The 14,537-nt window shown below is 40.2% G+C and overlaps 1 protein-coding gene across 2 annotated transcripts; it reads right to left on the reverse strand.

The window, feature by feature from the left end:
* Nucleotides 1–618: 618 nt before the first annotated feature.
* gja5a (gap junction protein, alpha 5a) lies at nucleotides 619–13,770 on the reverse strand. 2 transcript variants are annotated; one of them, XM_042495082.1, is made up of 2 exons: nucleotides 13,514–13,770; nucleotides 619–3,742 (listed from the first exon to the last, which is right to left on the reverse strand). In XM_042495082.1, the coding sequence occupies exon 2, from the start codon at nucleotides 3,640–3,642 to the stop codon at nucleotides 2,491–2,493; it is 1,152 nt and encodes a 383-aa protein (XP_042351016.1). In that variant the 5' UTR covers nucleotides 3,643–3,742; nucleotides 13,514–13,770; the 3' UTR covers nucleotides 619–2,490. The 2 variants fall into 2 exon arrangements, with proteins under 2 accessions (XP_042351016.1, XP_042351017.1); XM_042495083.1 differs by lacking the exon at nucleotides 13,514–13,770 and adding an exon at nucleotides 5,300–5,442.
* Nucleotides 13,771–14,537: the final 767 nt, after the last annotated feature.

Consider the following 14,537-nt stretch of genomic DNA (forward strand, 5'->3'; position numbering starts at 1 on the left):
GGCATTATTGTAACTTTGCTGAAGTGAATCTCATCAGCAACAAACAAACAAAATGGCACCATAGATACTGCACCTTTCATCTGAGCTTGTGACAGGCCAAGTTGAATATTAGCTGAGCTTCCTGGCGGAGATGGTGAGGCCGTCTTTGTTTGTGTAAATATTGCACATCCTCTCCAGTCTGTCTCCTGCAGGTCCTTTCTGCTGTGAAAACACACTGAAAATGAAAGAAGTGATACAATTTATTTATACTTTTTCTCTCCTTTTCACTTTTGTGGAAATTGTGAGTATGAATGTTACGTCATGTATATTTATGTAATATTGTCAATGAAATACTGTAAATAGAAATATTGGAGACCCCAGGAAGCGTAGCTACCATTTAAAACAGAAGCTAATGGGGATGTTTTTAATTTACAGCATGTCTGTATTAACCACAAAGTTCTGATATGTTGGTCTCACTGAAAGTTCTCACTGATTTACTGAGCTTCTGTTAGATTTTCAGTGTGTGTACATCCACATTTAATACATCATTTGGGAACACACATTTCTATGTGTTGATGGTGCAGAAAAATCCAAGAAATACTTGATTTAATCATGTCTTAAGGACAAAAGAGCAGATTGTACAGTGGACGATTTATTGACTTGTGATGGGTTAGTGATTACATTTATTACATAAAGATCTGTGTTAAAGAACCAAAAAGATGGACAAGATTTCTGTTTAAAATTTGCTTTAGGAGATGTGTAGGATTAAACCCTTACTTGCAATGGATGGTCATTTATAAACAGCTGTCATACACACCTTGTTCAATTATTCTGCATATAGTGAGAACAAGAAACCAGAAAGGAAATAAAATACATTCAAAGACATCAACTTCAACATACTGTACATTGCATAGGGACAAATTCATTATCTGTTGCACAATGGCTCAAGGAGAGAAATGGAAAAAGTTAAGTGCAATGTTGCCACCTAGTGGCTGAATCTCCACATAACAGCATCCAAGCAGGACCTCTTCTTTTTCTTTTCCCTTGAATCCCTTTCAAAAGGAAAACTCCTAAAACAGGCTACATTCTCTCATTCGGCACACGAAGGCTTCTGTCAAATATATAACAAATGAATATTTGTTTATGTTTGTTGACCTGCAGGTGTAGTGCAATCAGGTTAGCAGATCAACAGATGGCTCTATTTAAATGGCAGTCTTTGCCATGGCTTTTAATAAAAACTCCACATTTTCTAAGGCACTTAACTGTAATTTACTGTAAAAGCACAGCATAAAAACATCCAATTTATATACCGGCAAGCTTCACAGTTTATTGCATTTTAACAGAATACTAAACCACAAAATGACCATGTGTGTATTAAATACTCACTGCATGTTGCCTTGATTTTTTCTCGCATACCTCCATGGAGAACGGAGAATCCAAAAAGGCAAAGATTCTTCATAAATTGATGTCATTGGAGAACCATGTTAAAAACAGCAAAACTATATAAAGACATCTGTCAAAAACTCTCACAAAACTTGTGCAGTATAATCCAGTTCTCATTTATGCTGTTATTTATTTAGCACGTCCCAAACACATGCGCACACGTTACCATATAAAACACTTCTGCCTATGAGCTCTGCTTGAGACTGTTTGTTCATGCTTTAAATCATAATTTTTTAGCAAACTTGCATGTGGTTTTGGAAGTACCGAGCATATGACTGGATAAATTAGGCTTTGATTATACTGCATGAGTTGCGTGAAAGATTGTAAATAGATGTTTTGATATAGTTTTGCTGTTGTTAAAAGCAGACCCCACTTAGTTTCTTTCCTCAGTTTTTGGTTTGGACATCGTTTTCTTTGTGGGATAAGTATACAAAGGTCAGATTGCAGGTAAATTATTCCTTCAAGTCCGTTTTCTCTTTTTGCATCAGATTTTTTTTTTGCTGCGGGAAAAAAAAACTGTTGGTTTTGCGATCTAAAGTGACAACTTTATCTTCCAATTACTCTAATGAATTGAATAGTTGAGATTTGTTTCATAATTTGCTTTCTAATGAAATGGTTTCCCTAAGTCATCTCACAACAAGCATCATGTCATTCCCACTTAATAATCTCTTTATCTCTCATTTTTTGGCTTTAATTGTTCAACTTAAACAGTAAAATGTGCAATAGTCAGGTGTCACACCTGTTACCCTGTTCTCATTTCAACATTAGTTTTCTTTTTGCAGTTTAGTTTAGGACAAAGTGACTCACAAACACTACCTGCTCACAGAGCTCACACATGTTAAGCTCATGTGGTCCACACACACGTCTCAGTGTCTCACTGAGTTCATCCTCTATAGTTATGTGTCAAGCTTCAATGCCGGAGTTTGCATATTCAGCCTGTGCTCACATTCTGATCACTCAGTAATAACACTCCTCCTTGTGTCTTCCTAAACTGATCTTTCTGTTCCTTCTGTTGGTTCTGAAGGTCCAGGGTCCCTCCTCTCCCCCTTGTCAGCTACTTTTGTGTGTCTATACAGCTAGGTCATCCTGGCGAGCCCGGCTGCTGCTCCCACTGGTCTTGCTAAGGCGGCGTTTATCCTTCATGTAGCCGGCATGCAGCAGAGGCGATGGGGCGCAGCTGTTAGGCAGCTCTGTGGGCACCTGGTCGTATCTCATCCTCAGGAAGTCTTCCTCCTCCTCCAGGTTGTCACAGCTGTGATGCCGCTCAGTGGCCAAGTTGACTGAGTTCTGCTGCAGCGCCATCCTGTTGTTGAAGGGATGAGAGGCCATAGAGGTCATGGCGTTCATGGAGCTTGGGGCTGCCAGGCACTGGCTGAAGTCAGGAGGCGGGGTGCAGGAGTCAGAGGGTCGAGGTGGGCTGTTGGGCTCCAGATCCGTGGACAAGGACACTGTCACAGCTTTGTGGTTGCTCTTCTGCATCATCTTGTGGCGATAACACTTTCTGGCGCTCTTCCAGCTAAGGTGGTAGAGCTCCAAAACCGAAAGGAGCAGAGACACACCGGCCACCACCAGCATGAAGATGATGAAGACGTTCTTCTCGGTGGGTCGGGACATGTAGCAGTTGACGGGGTTGGGGCAGGGCCAGGCCTTGCACAGGTACAATGCCCTGAGGAACACCCCATAGATCATGTACTGCACCACAATAAACGTCACCTCCATGACTGTGCGGATCATGATGCTCAGGATGTAAGTCTGCAGCAGTGCTCCTTTCAGGCGAACACGGCCAGTCCCATCAGACGCCGTCATTCTTCCACTCTCTTTCTGCTGGAGGTACTCTTTCTCCCCTTCCAGGTCTCCTCCACCTTCCCCTCTCTCCTCCCTCTCCTCCTGCTCCTTCTTCCGCAGCTTCTCCTCCCTTCGAACAATGTGCATGGCATGGCCCATGTAAATGAGGGACGGCGTGGAGACGAAAACAATCTGCAGCACCCAGTAGCGGATGTGGGCGATGGGGAAGGCGCTGTCATAACACACATTGGTGCAACCGGGCTGCTGAGTGTCGCACAGAAAATCGCTCTGCTCGTCACCCCAGGAGGACTCAGCTGCTGTGCCCAGCACCAGGATACGAAAGATGAAGAGGACGGTAAGCCAGACCTTCCCAACCGAGGTGGAGTGTTCCTGGACCTCTTCTAGGAAATTTCCCAGGAGACTCCAATCCCCCATCACTGCTCACAGGTTGAACACACACCTGAGACAAGAAGAGTGGAGAGGGAGTGGAGGAAGGACGACAGGAGGGTGTACTAGAGGTGAAAAGGTGAAGTCACTGAGGGGAAGAATGAACAGAGCAAAGGGGAGAGGAGAAAGGAGAAATACAGACAATCAGTCATAGATAGTTGCAATTCATTGGACCCAGAGGGGAAAAAGCTTTAATATATATTTACATTTTTTTTTACATAATTTAAGTATCTTTTAGGGATTGCATATATACTTCAAAAATCAAAAAAGTTAGATTTGGTTAGAGGTGTTCCCTATAAGAAGCGCCTAGAATATAAACCAAATTCTAGAAGGTCTTTTCTATCTGTACAGACATTTTTTTTGGTTTTTTATTTCTCACTTGTATCAGCCATTTAAACATCAGTTTTTCCACATGAATAAAACCCTAAGAAGTGAATTGGATTAAACTCACTTTAAAAAGGTAGTGTGCTTGCATACCACAAGACAGTGTTCAATGTACATCTGCTTTTGTTTAAATGAAGGTTTTGTAACATTTGTCGTGAGTGAAGGTTAGCCCTGGACTTAAATCTGCTGCATGTATGTTGTTTGAAATAAAGGCCTCAGTGTCAGTGTCACAGAGGACAAATATGAATTGCTCGGTCTCAGGAGGTTATCCCTGCAGATGAAATGACCTGGGCATGTGTGTGGCATCATGTGCATAAAAATAGCTTCTCCGCCTGTGAATTGCTTGAGGACTGGACACTGTGGCATGAGAACAACCACTTTCCCATGAGAGAGGGAGAGGAAGTTCGGGAGTCATATAAAAGTAAATAACGAGGTTGTTTTAAGAAAAATTATTCAATATTATGCTATGTGTGTTTACATTCCTCACATCACATACAGCTCCAAATTATGCATGACAGACAGCCAGAGTGGGTAACAGGCCACCACAGGGCAAGTCAAAGCTAGGAGACTTTGTCCTTTTAGTGCTGTGACCTGGCCTGAGCTGCACGGTCTCTGTGTTGCCTGTGGGCTGTGACCAGCAGACTTCACCCACGGCAACATAACAGCATGTCTACCATCCTCTCTGCAATAATGAAAACCTCCTACACATTGCTCCAACAATCTAGATCTATCTGAGAGCATCAGTCAGATCTCCCAAGCTATCCACTGTGTGTGCTTTCACCTGCAGCATTAGTGAGAGTTTGGGCAAGACCCAAACATGGCAGCGACAGGCTGGCGAGACTCAGCCGAGAATTACCCTATAAGGCAGCTCACCAGACAGCTTTATGGTTGCAATAACTGACCCCCATCATTGAGAGGTTAAGAAAACCCATCAAACTCCATCGAGGGGCGACCTTCGACATCTAAATGCACTATGTACCTTTGCCTGCTGGCAGCGTTTACTATGCAATTAGAGATCAGAGACAGATGAGCTATAACATACAGTAAGAAAGTAACAGTTTGACAGGTTTTTCCAACATGCCACACATGTAAAGTCACTGCCCTACTTGGCAAGCTCATAGAAAACACAGTATACCTTCCTCATAAAGCTGTGTAATAAGTCAAACTGTTATTTTAACAGTGAGCCAGGTAGGATTTAAAGTCTAATCACTACAATCACAGAGTGTGAAAAAAGCCAAACAGGGAAATAATATTCTCTTACCACCTCTCATCTCCCTCCAAGTGTAATCCATGAGCAGTTGCTTCCATAATAAGTTACTCCCAGTGTGTAGTGGAAGGCTTTGACTTGCCTGGCTGACACTGACACTAGTTATGTGTGAGAGAGAGATGGTCTAAGTGACCCTCAGCTTGTCTATCCCCCTCCCTCAGTGCCTCCATGAAGTATATATATGGCAATAAAATGGAAAATCAGAGCGTTGTGTTCCTCATCTGTGAAGCATGGAGAGGCGGGAAGCAACACACCCCAATGAGAACATGTGGGAGAGGAAATGTTTGACCTGTATCCACGCACAAGGATACGCCAATCCACTACACAGGAAAGTTTGGTGTGACACTTGCTTTCCAGCATGCACCTAATACCCACTAACGTCAGACCGGTCGCATTTGGAGACCAGTTGGATCATGACTTAGTGGGTCCTCATCCTACTCAGGGAACTGGCTCCAAGCCCTCCTCGGATGAAGCTGATGATCTTTACTGGAAGTAAATCACAAACAGGCAGAGCGCTGGAGGAGGAAGGGAGTGAGAGTCAAGCGAGCACAATAGCAGGAGGTACACGTTACTGAGCAGCCGTGTTCTTATCAGCCCACACTGACAACAGACTTTCCTCACCTGTGCGGACCCTGCCAACAATACATCTCCCCCCGGACTAATACACAGCAAACCTTTTGTGATAGTCTGTCATAATTTTAAATCATGACATGCTTCTAAATGATCTGAAATAAATACAGAATACGGCCATTGTTCACTGTTCACTGGTGTGGAACAATGATATTCAGATCCTTTAGGACTTTTACTTGTAGCAACATATTTTTACACTGTGTTGCTATATTCAAAAATGTCAAAAATTCAAGTTAAAGTATGACTGTATTCAGGCCGACCCATGTAAAGTCCAGTGCATTTTTTCTCGCTATGGTTTGTGTAGAAAAAAGAAAAAAAAAAAAAAGAAAAAAGTCACACCAGTTTCAGGAGAGGGTTTTTATCATGAAACAGGCTACATTTTAGTAAAGCAACAATAAATACAATTTTTTTCCTCTTGTTTTAATAAGTATAATTTTTTATGTTCTTATTATGGTACGGTGAATATTTTTGCTAAAAATAAAGTTAAGTGTGTGAGAATGCAGTGTTCACAAAAGTAGTCCAGATGAGGTTTATTGGAGTGAATTGGAATTGTTTTTGTAGGTATTTAGATAGATAGACATCCAGATAGATAGACTGATAGAAAGATTGATAGATTGATAGATAATAAATATATATATAATATATAAAATAATAACAATAATAAAATATTATCCCAAGCAGAACATGACTGCAAATTTGTATTTGTTATATTGGGCTTTTGACATATAATTGACTTGACTTCACTTGAATGTCTGCCCCAAATTTCATGGTCCATTCATCAAATTTAGAGGATTAAAAGTACAAAGTAAAACAAGATGTTTAAATACACTACTTAAGTTAATTTACTTACTTGCCACTGTATTTATGTGGTTTGTCAGTTTAGGTAGTTTAGAAAAATTATATGCACATCACATAGGTGCAATGCCATCAAAAAACAGCACACATGAGGAAAAAGGTAACACCTGCACACTGACTCCAAGCCAAGTTTAATGAGAGCAACGTTCTGATCCTACTTGGACCTTTCGTCAGGTCCAAAAAAATAAAAAAATTAAAAATTGACCCGACAAATACCTTAGAAGGATCAAAACGTTGTCTTCATAAAATTTGTTCCGAAGGAAGCCAGTGCGCAGCAGGCGATAACTTTTTCCTCGTGTGCAGCTGTCAATTTAGGAACATTTTTAACACAATGCATAAAATACATGCAAAAGTGTTCTTATGTACTTGTGGGAATGGCAGCTTTAGACAAAAGACAAAGTGGACTTTAGATCAGCTGGGGAAAGGCAGCAGTTTCAGTCTCTATCTCCTTCCCTTTACTGCCTCTTCCTGTTCTAAGAGGAAGCAATCTCAAACAATATGATTTCCGAAGGACAAAAGGAACAAGGTATTAAAGGGAGTGGGAGGCAGGGGTTACAGCTGAGCTATTCAAGCAAACGTCTCTGCTGTAAAAGCAGCTTCTGCTGTTGGCTGTCGATCATACCTGTGCTCCTGTTGGCCCTCTGGTAATAACCGTCTGGCATTTACTGGGACACATTGTGCCCTTTGCTGAGCGGTCTGGTTTGCCTGTAGACCATCATGGCTGTCATATTTGTTTATAATCTCTGTGGCAAAGTAATGGACAATCTGGTTATAAGGTGTTCCAAATGGTGGACTGCGCAAATGGGGTATTATGCACCTCTGAGTTATTTCTCTTTGACGTTATATCTGAGTCTCTCTGTTAGTGTGAGTGTGTGAGTGTGTGTGTGTGTGTGTGTGTGTGTGTGTGTGTGTGTGTGTGTGTGTGTGTGTGTGTGTGTGTGTGTGTGTGTGTGTGCGTGTCCTGCACAGAGGGAGGAGTGTTGGTGAGACTTCCATGGAAACAAAGTGTTAAGTGTTGAAGAGATATTATGATAAACTGAAAGGGAAAGTAGACTGTATGAACTGCAGCCAATAACCACAGTCATTTCAACACTACAAGGTCAACTTAAAGTTAAAGGAATACCTCTAACAAAATGTTTATTTGTATCATTTGTATCTGTGTTACCTTCACTTCAGGAAAAAATTTTTTTTTTTTCCTTTTTCTTCTTGCACGCCTCCACAGTGAACTAAAAATACAACACAGAAATTTTTTTTTGATGAATTGGAGTCGAAGGGGGCCGGGTTTAACAACAGCAAATCTAGGTTAAACAAATTCCGACTTACAAACTGTCACACAAGTCATGCATCATAATCAAGCCTCATTTATCTAGTTGGATGCTCAGTTCTTTGCAAACACATCTTTTCACTAAAACATTCAGCACAAATAGCCAGGCTAGTGTGTTTGAACTCTACTCATGCATCCCTGACACAAAGATCCAATTTGTCAAATACTGCTACTTTGTCAGTGGACTTTATGCCTAAATGTGACACACTAGGTACGCCTCTGCGTCTGTTGTTGACACTCAGAGACAGCATGTCCATTTATGCTTGTGATATACATTGTGTCTTTTCAAAATACACTTCTGTACTCGCAGGATGTGCATAGTTTCTACTTGATAGATGCATACAGTCTTTTTCAAACCACCGACCGAGTTAAAGCGCCTTGGATTACACTGCATGAGTTGTGTGAGAGTTCTAAACAGATGTTTTGATTTAGTGTTGCATGTTGTTAAACATGGACCCCAATGACTCCAGTTCATTAAGAATTTCCTCAGCTTTTTCGAGTTTTCATTCAGTGTGAAGGCATGAGAGAAAACCAAAAAGAAATTCATAAATCCAAGGTAACAGAGTGTAAGTAACCGGCATACAAATAATTACTCCTTTAAACTGGACTAACTGAATGTGGTTGTATTAAAATTTTCAGTGCATGCACTGACACTGAGTCGGTCTGGACAGCAGCCAGGCAGCTCAGAGGTAAAGAGAGAAATAAACAGCTACTAAACTGCATCACTGTGAAGTGACAGCTGCTGCTGTGACTCGCTGCAGAGCAACAGGAATAAACACTGTGTTTTCTCTTCCCTGCAACTCAACAATAAATCCTCTGGTGTGTTGGACCAGCCTCAGCGTCGGCTTAGAAGGCAGTGACTCGAAGTCGGGACTGCGGTAATGCCTCGAGTTTCAGAAACCCAACGATGGAGTTTAATAAGATCATTAAATTCTATTTTTATTGTTGACACGTGGAGTAATGCTGTCAGATTTATGTCTCTCACAGAATCATTGAGCATAATTATCAATTCAATCACAAGGATGCAGAGATAGACTTTTGGTCCTTAGTTTTAAACTCGCAGAATAGAAAAACTGATTTTCAGACCAAATAAAAAGCTGATGATGATTAAATTTCTTTTTTCTAGTTGAGTTGTTGAGTTTAAACACTAGCTGGTTCCCCTCAGCCCGCACTGTATCCACCAGATGGGAACAACAGGGGGCAGGGTTGATTTAAACATTCCTTCAGTGATCTGCACCTTTCAGCACTAAGCCCTGTTTGACAGGCTGAATCCTCATCGAGGACAGGGATACACCGCCTGCTCTGCGCTGTCCCCATAAACACAAAGATAATTAGATGGTGGGCTATACATTTATACATTTTCTTGTCCTGTTTTCCTTTAATGGGTCATGTTTAGACTAATGGAGGAAAAATCATCTGAGTACAATAATGTTATTATGTGTGTCCCAGACAATTTACTGGAGACAGAGTAAATGTTTTCAGCAATCTCACAAATGATCTCAACACACTGGCTTAAAACCACATCGCTTGACAAACTAATTCATTATTTTCATAAGAAAGTTAAACATAGTAAGTAAAGTCCTTTATTTCCAAGAAAACATATTTGACATATTCTAGAGGGACACACTGGTCATGCAGGCTCACACTGGAGGGGCCAGAAGTTAGACTCTAATAAAACTTGTGGAGAGCCAAATTTGCTCAGCTGGCCTCGGGAGATTCTGCTGTAGGATATCTTTGTAACTGCATGGTCTACCATTTGTTCCGGACCAGAAAAAAAATGTCATAAATTTGGACTTAATGGCTGCATTATCTCTGCTGTGATTGCAACAATAAATGCATAGTCTTGAGAACTGTATGAAATGCTGTCTATTTTAGACCAACTTTTTATAAACTTCTTTTTTATATACAGTATATATATATATATATATATATATATATATAACCGTACCTCTCTAAATATATAAATAGATTTTCATCATATACTGTAAACTTGTACATTAGATTATTTTATAATGTGCCTTTAAGCCACTGTAATGTGCATTTTTGTATATGATATTTTCTCAGTATTTATATTGTTGACATAGGGTGCCAAACCCAATGAGTGACATAATTCTAATTTGTGGCCTACCACACAATATTGGTTTATCAAGCAAATTTATTTTACATATTTTCCATACACCTTATGATTGCATGACTATGATACAGTCATTCACCATGGAGAAACTGCCAAGGCTGAACTAATGTCTTTTCATAAACTGACAGTAAACAAGCAAACAAACGTATAGCTAGCAGCAGATATCTCCTGCTTGTCAGCATACATGGCCAAAGCAAAAAACATAAAGTCGACAAAGCTCAGTTTCAGTTGTTAAAAATAACCAATATGGTTATTAAAAATATGTTTTTCTTTGGGGGTTGGGAGTGGGGTTGAATTATCTAATCTGGCTCCCCATTTAAAAAAGTTTGGACATCCTTGCCTTAGGTATTCCATATATTCCATACTGAATGTATAATCTTGGAAGAAATAATTTTAGGTATTATGAACCCTTTAAATAAAATGAACTGCAAATTTCCCTAAAGCAAGAATCAGTCATTTCCCTTACTAAATAAAAAATATACTAAAATATAAAAAATATACTAATACTAAAAAAATATTGCTAGAAGTTTTGTATGACAATTATAGTTGGTTTTTTTTTGGTGCTCAATTTCTCATTTAATATCTGACTTGGTAATCTGAATATATATAAATGTTTTTGCTCTTAGTTTTCTCCTGTTAAAGAGACGCTCTGAGTCACAAAGGGAAGATGTACACAGCATCACAGCTCATATTAATTGACCCCAAACAAAAAGCCCCTGCCAGTAGCTCTGTAACTAAACTATCTTTGCTGGTAGCAGTTCACTTTGCAGTGTTGTGACAGCTCAGCAATGTTTCAGTGAAACAGCCACAGCGGAGCACGGGGAAAATGTCAGACCAACCACACAACTGCACTGTGCCAACACATTTATACACACAGGTTGCATCAGTCTCAGCTGACATCAACAGACCTGCACACAGGATGCCAAACATACCCAGGCTGCAGTTATTCAGCTCACTGATTGTTATTTTTACTCTCTGGGTGATTGAGGGTGTTTCATGAGGTTATTTAGGGTATAATGGAGTGAAAAATGGAAATGAAGTAGGCGTATTTATTTCCACTACTCGCACGTAGGTGTCAAAGCTTAAAAGGCAGGCATTATAAATGAAGGATGGCTTTAAAACTGGACCTTTAACTCGTGTGGTCAATCCCAGCATGCACTGCAGCTGTTTAGCTACAGGACTGCAGCAGTGGAGTGCGCATTTCTCCCAAGTGTGTTGGGATTACGATCAAACATGAGCGTGTTTAAGTTTAGCGGTGTTGGCTTGTGGTGAAGGGGTGAGTTAGTGTGACCTACAAAGTGGATCTGATGCGGGATGAGGGGGAGAGTTTCCCACTTATGTGAGTCACCTGTTGCCACTGCTTTATCGCCAGCATGGATCCAGGCTGCCATATATCAGTCACACCAGCAGAAGCCTGCGGGCCGATGCGCTGCCTGCTACCTTACATGGCTGTCTGGCTCTTCATCTGCCCACTATTGTACACAGACCCACAGCCCTGTTATGATCTATTGTTTAGCTGCATATGGCATTACACTGGAACCCTCAGCCAGACAGCTGCAAGGTGTTTCATGGAGGAAAATTCTCACTAACACTCACGAGTGATATTTCTGGATCACTATTTCTAAAGCGGGTGACAGATTAAATGTGTGGCTTATTTTTATATATTTTTATTTTATTATTTATCTTTATTGTTAGTGATGTAAATTCATCCTAGGCATGAATAGTGAGCTTGTAAATCTTTAACATTTTATATGGCACGTCTTTACACAAATCTCACCTGTGGTTTAGCTTGTTATATTTTATTATGCTGATTTAAAGTATTTTTTATGACTGCGCTGGGAGCTGGGATTCTCTAAAATGTCACGGTGTTGGTAAATTTTCCATGTGGATGTGACTGAAACAGACTCGAAAAACTTCTAAAATCTTACGCTTTTTCTAATCTAGAATTATATACATATATATATGTCTCATCTGTTTCCTCAGAAGGCTGAGGGTGGAAAGTAAGTAGGTAAAGCACTGTACTTAAATTCAGTTCTGAGTAATTTGTGCTTAAGTGTTTTTAATTTTTTTGCTACTTTTACATCAAATATTATATAAACAAGAGACATATAATTAACATTAAGATATCCTTTTTTTTTTTTTTTTAAAGAGACGCCAGTAAAATTAATTGGAATCTGCACCAAAGTAGAAGGTAGAAATCCTCTCAAGACACCCCGTCTTGGTGACACAGTGGTCTTCTAAGCTATATATGTACATATATATATACACACACCACAATTATTGGCTGTAGTAGTTACTGATTATAATTCAGATTGAGATTTAAAAAACCTAAAGATACATTGTTACATAAGCACAGTAAATTACATTACCCAGTAGAATAATATGGATAGGATCAGCTCCACCACTGCCAGCTACAACACTCAAATGCATTTTACATGTGTAATAGGAAATAATAATCCAATGGTGGCTGTACATAATATAAAAAATGTAACACAGACTACAGCCATATTGCATAGTAAGGAATTTTGTTTTTATACTTGAAGATGCCTATTATTGTGGATACCTCCTCTTCTAAGTTGTCAGTATTTTGGATGCAAGACTTTGACACCGACACTCTTCATAGATTATTTTTAGATAAGTTAAATGTTCTCGTATTTCCTTCCGTTATCTTTCAGTGTAAAGCACTGAGTGTAATGAAATGTGCTATATTAACAAAAAATGCCATTGCCATCTCTATATTGATACTTTTACTTAAATAAATTCTCCCACCACTTGTGAGACATTGGTTTATAGAATTTAAAATTAAAAAGATTAATGGTTAATGCATTTTTGCTAACACATTTTGTCAATTCAGATTAATGAGCAGCTATATCAACAGCTTCTTCCCTTGAGACACTACGACAACTCTTCTAAGTGTTCGTACAGTACATTGCTGGTGGCTCTATGTTTTTAAGATCTCCAGTGCTTCACTTTGTTTAATATATTTGTCTCTTATGAGTGTTATGAACAGAGAGGAGGGAGAGAGAGACTGGTCAAGATGAAAGGAGTGAGAGCGAGCAGCTGTACCTGCCAGGAAGGACGGGGACTCTAACACACGCCAGGCTTCCCATTACATCGTCCAAACTCCTCAAGATATCATCTCTTTCTCACACTTCATCGCTAAGACTCTGTTGCTGTAGTTTTGTAGTAGGATGCTCACAGTGTTTACCTAAACGTCTGCATCCTTCTAGTCTTTCACTTGCATAATAGTTGTTTGAGGGCTTACCTGCTCTTCCGCTGTAGGACAGGATGTCTGGAAGGTCTCTGATCAAGTTGCAGCTCTTTGTCTGTCCCTTGATGAGACAAGTCTTGCTTGAACTCGTGGTAAAATGGCAGGTGATGATGCAGAGATGACCACAGTCTCAGTGCGATGGTGGGACTCCCTACTGTGAACATCAACAGGAGCTGTTTTTGAAGGACGGCATCTGAGCTCAGTGTCGTCCCAACATCACACTGTTAGTCCACACAGGGGGCACAAGAAGAAAAAGCAGGGGCATCACAAGAGTGTTTCCCCCCACGGCCCTCCCATCTGTCTCTCCTCCTCCATCTCCTCCTCTTCCTCCCCCAGCTCCCCCCTTTCTTCTTACATCCCTGGTGCTCTATTTTTTGCTGGGAAGCATTCTTCGGCTTCGGAGGGGAAGTGGAATTGTTTTCTGGGATCAATGGCAATTCCGCTCAGAGTAAACTTCCAGAGGGCTCTTATTTACTGTGTGGTCCTGCAGGTCTACAGCCCTGTTGTCTGTGCTGTCTTCATTTCCATGTTGCAACAGTGAAATTCCTATAATTTAGAAAAAAAGTTTATAAAACATTAAGTTATATCATCTATATCCATATTTTGATTTATTTATTTTAAAAAGGGAATGGAATAAAACTATTAAAAATTGTGATTTTTAGCTTTAGTTTTGAGACCAACTAATCACAGAAACAGTCATGAAGTAAAGGCTTTCATGGAAATACTGTACCTGCTTTGTTCATCTGTTCATCTCTCTGGCCTCATGCACGAGGTCTGAAACCACACACTGAAGTCTGAGATGCAAACAAAGACTCATAGATGAAACTCAAAGAGCTCATCTTCCTCCTCTTTCCTTCCTTCCTCTTCTTTTTCTCGTCTGCCAAGTGAGGTGCAAGTTTTAACCCAGGACAATCTCTCTGCTCTGCAGCCAGCCTGCAGATACATACTGCATTATATAATGGGAAACTTTTAGGTTTGATTTCTCCTTGCTGGAGGGCCAACGTGCATTCAAATGGCT

Source organism: Plectropomus leopardus, chromosome 10, assembly GCF_008729295.1.
Source record: "Plectropomus leopardus isolate mb chromosome 10, YSFRI_Pleo_2.0, whole genome shotgun sequence".
In the NCBI taxonomy this organism is placed as follows: Eukaryota; Metazoa; Chordata; class Actinopteri; order Perciformes; family Serranidae; genus Plectropomus; species Plectropomus leopardus.

Coding starts and splice junctions, on each gene's coding strand:
- gja5a (XM_042495082.1), bottom strand. CDS start 3,642: ATGGGGGATTGGAGTCTCCTGGGAAATTTCCTAGAAGAGGTCCAGGAA.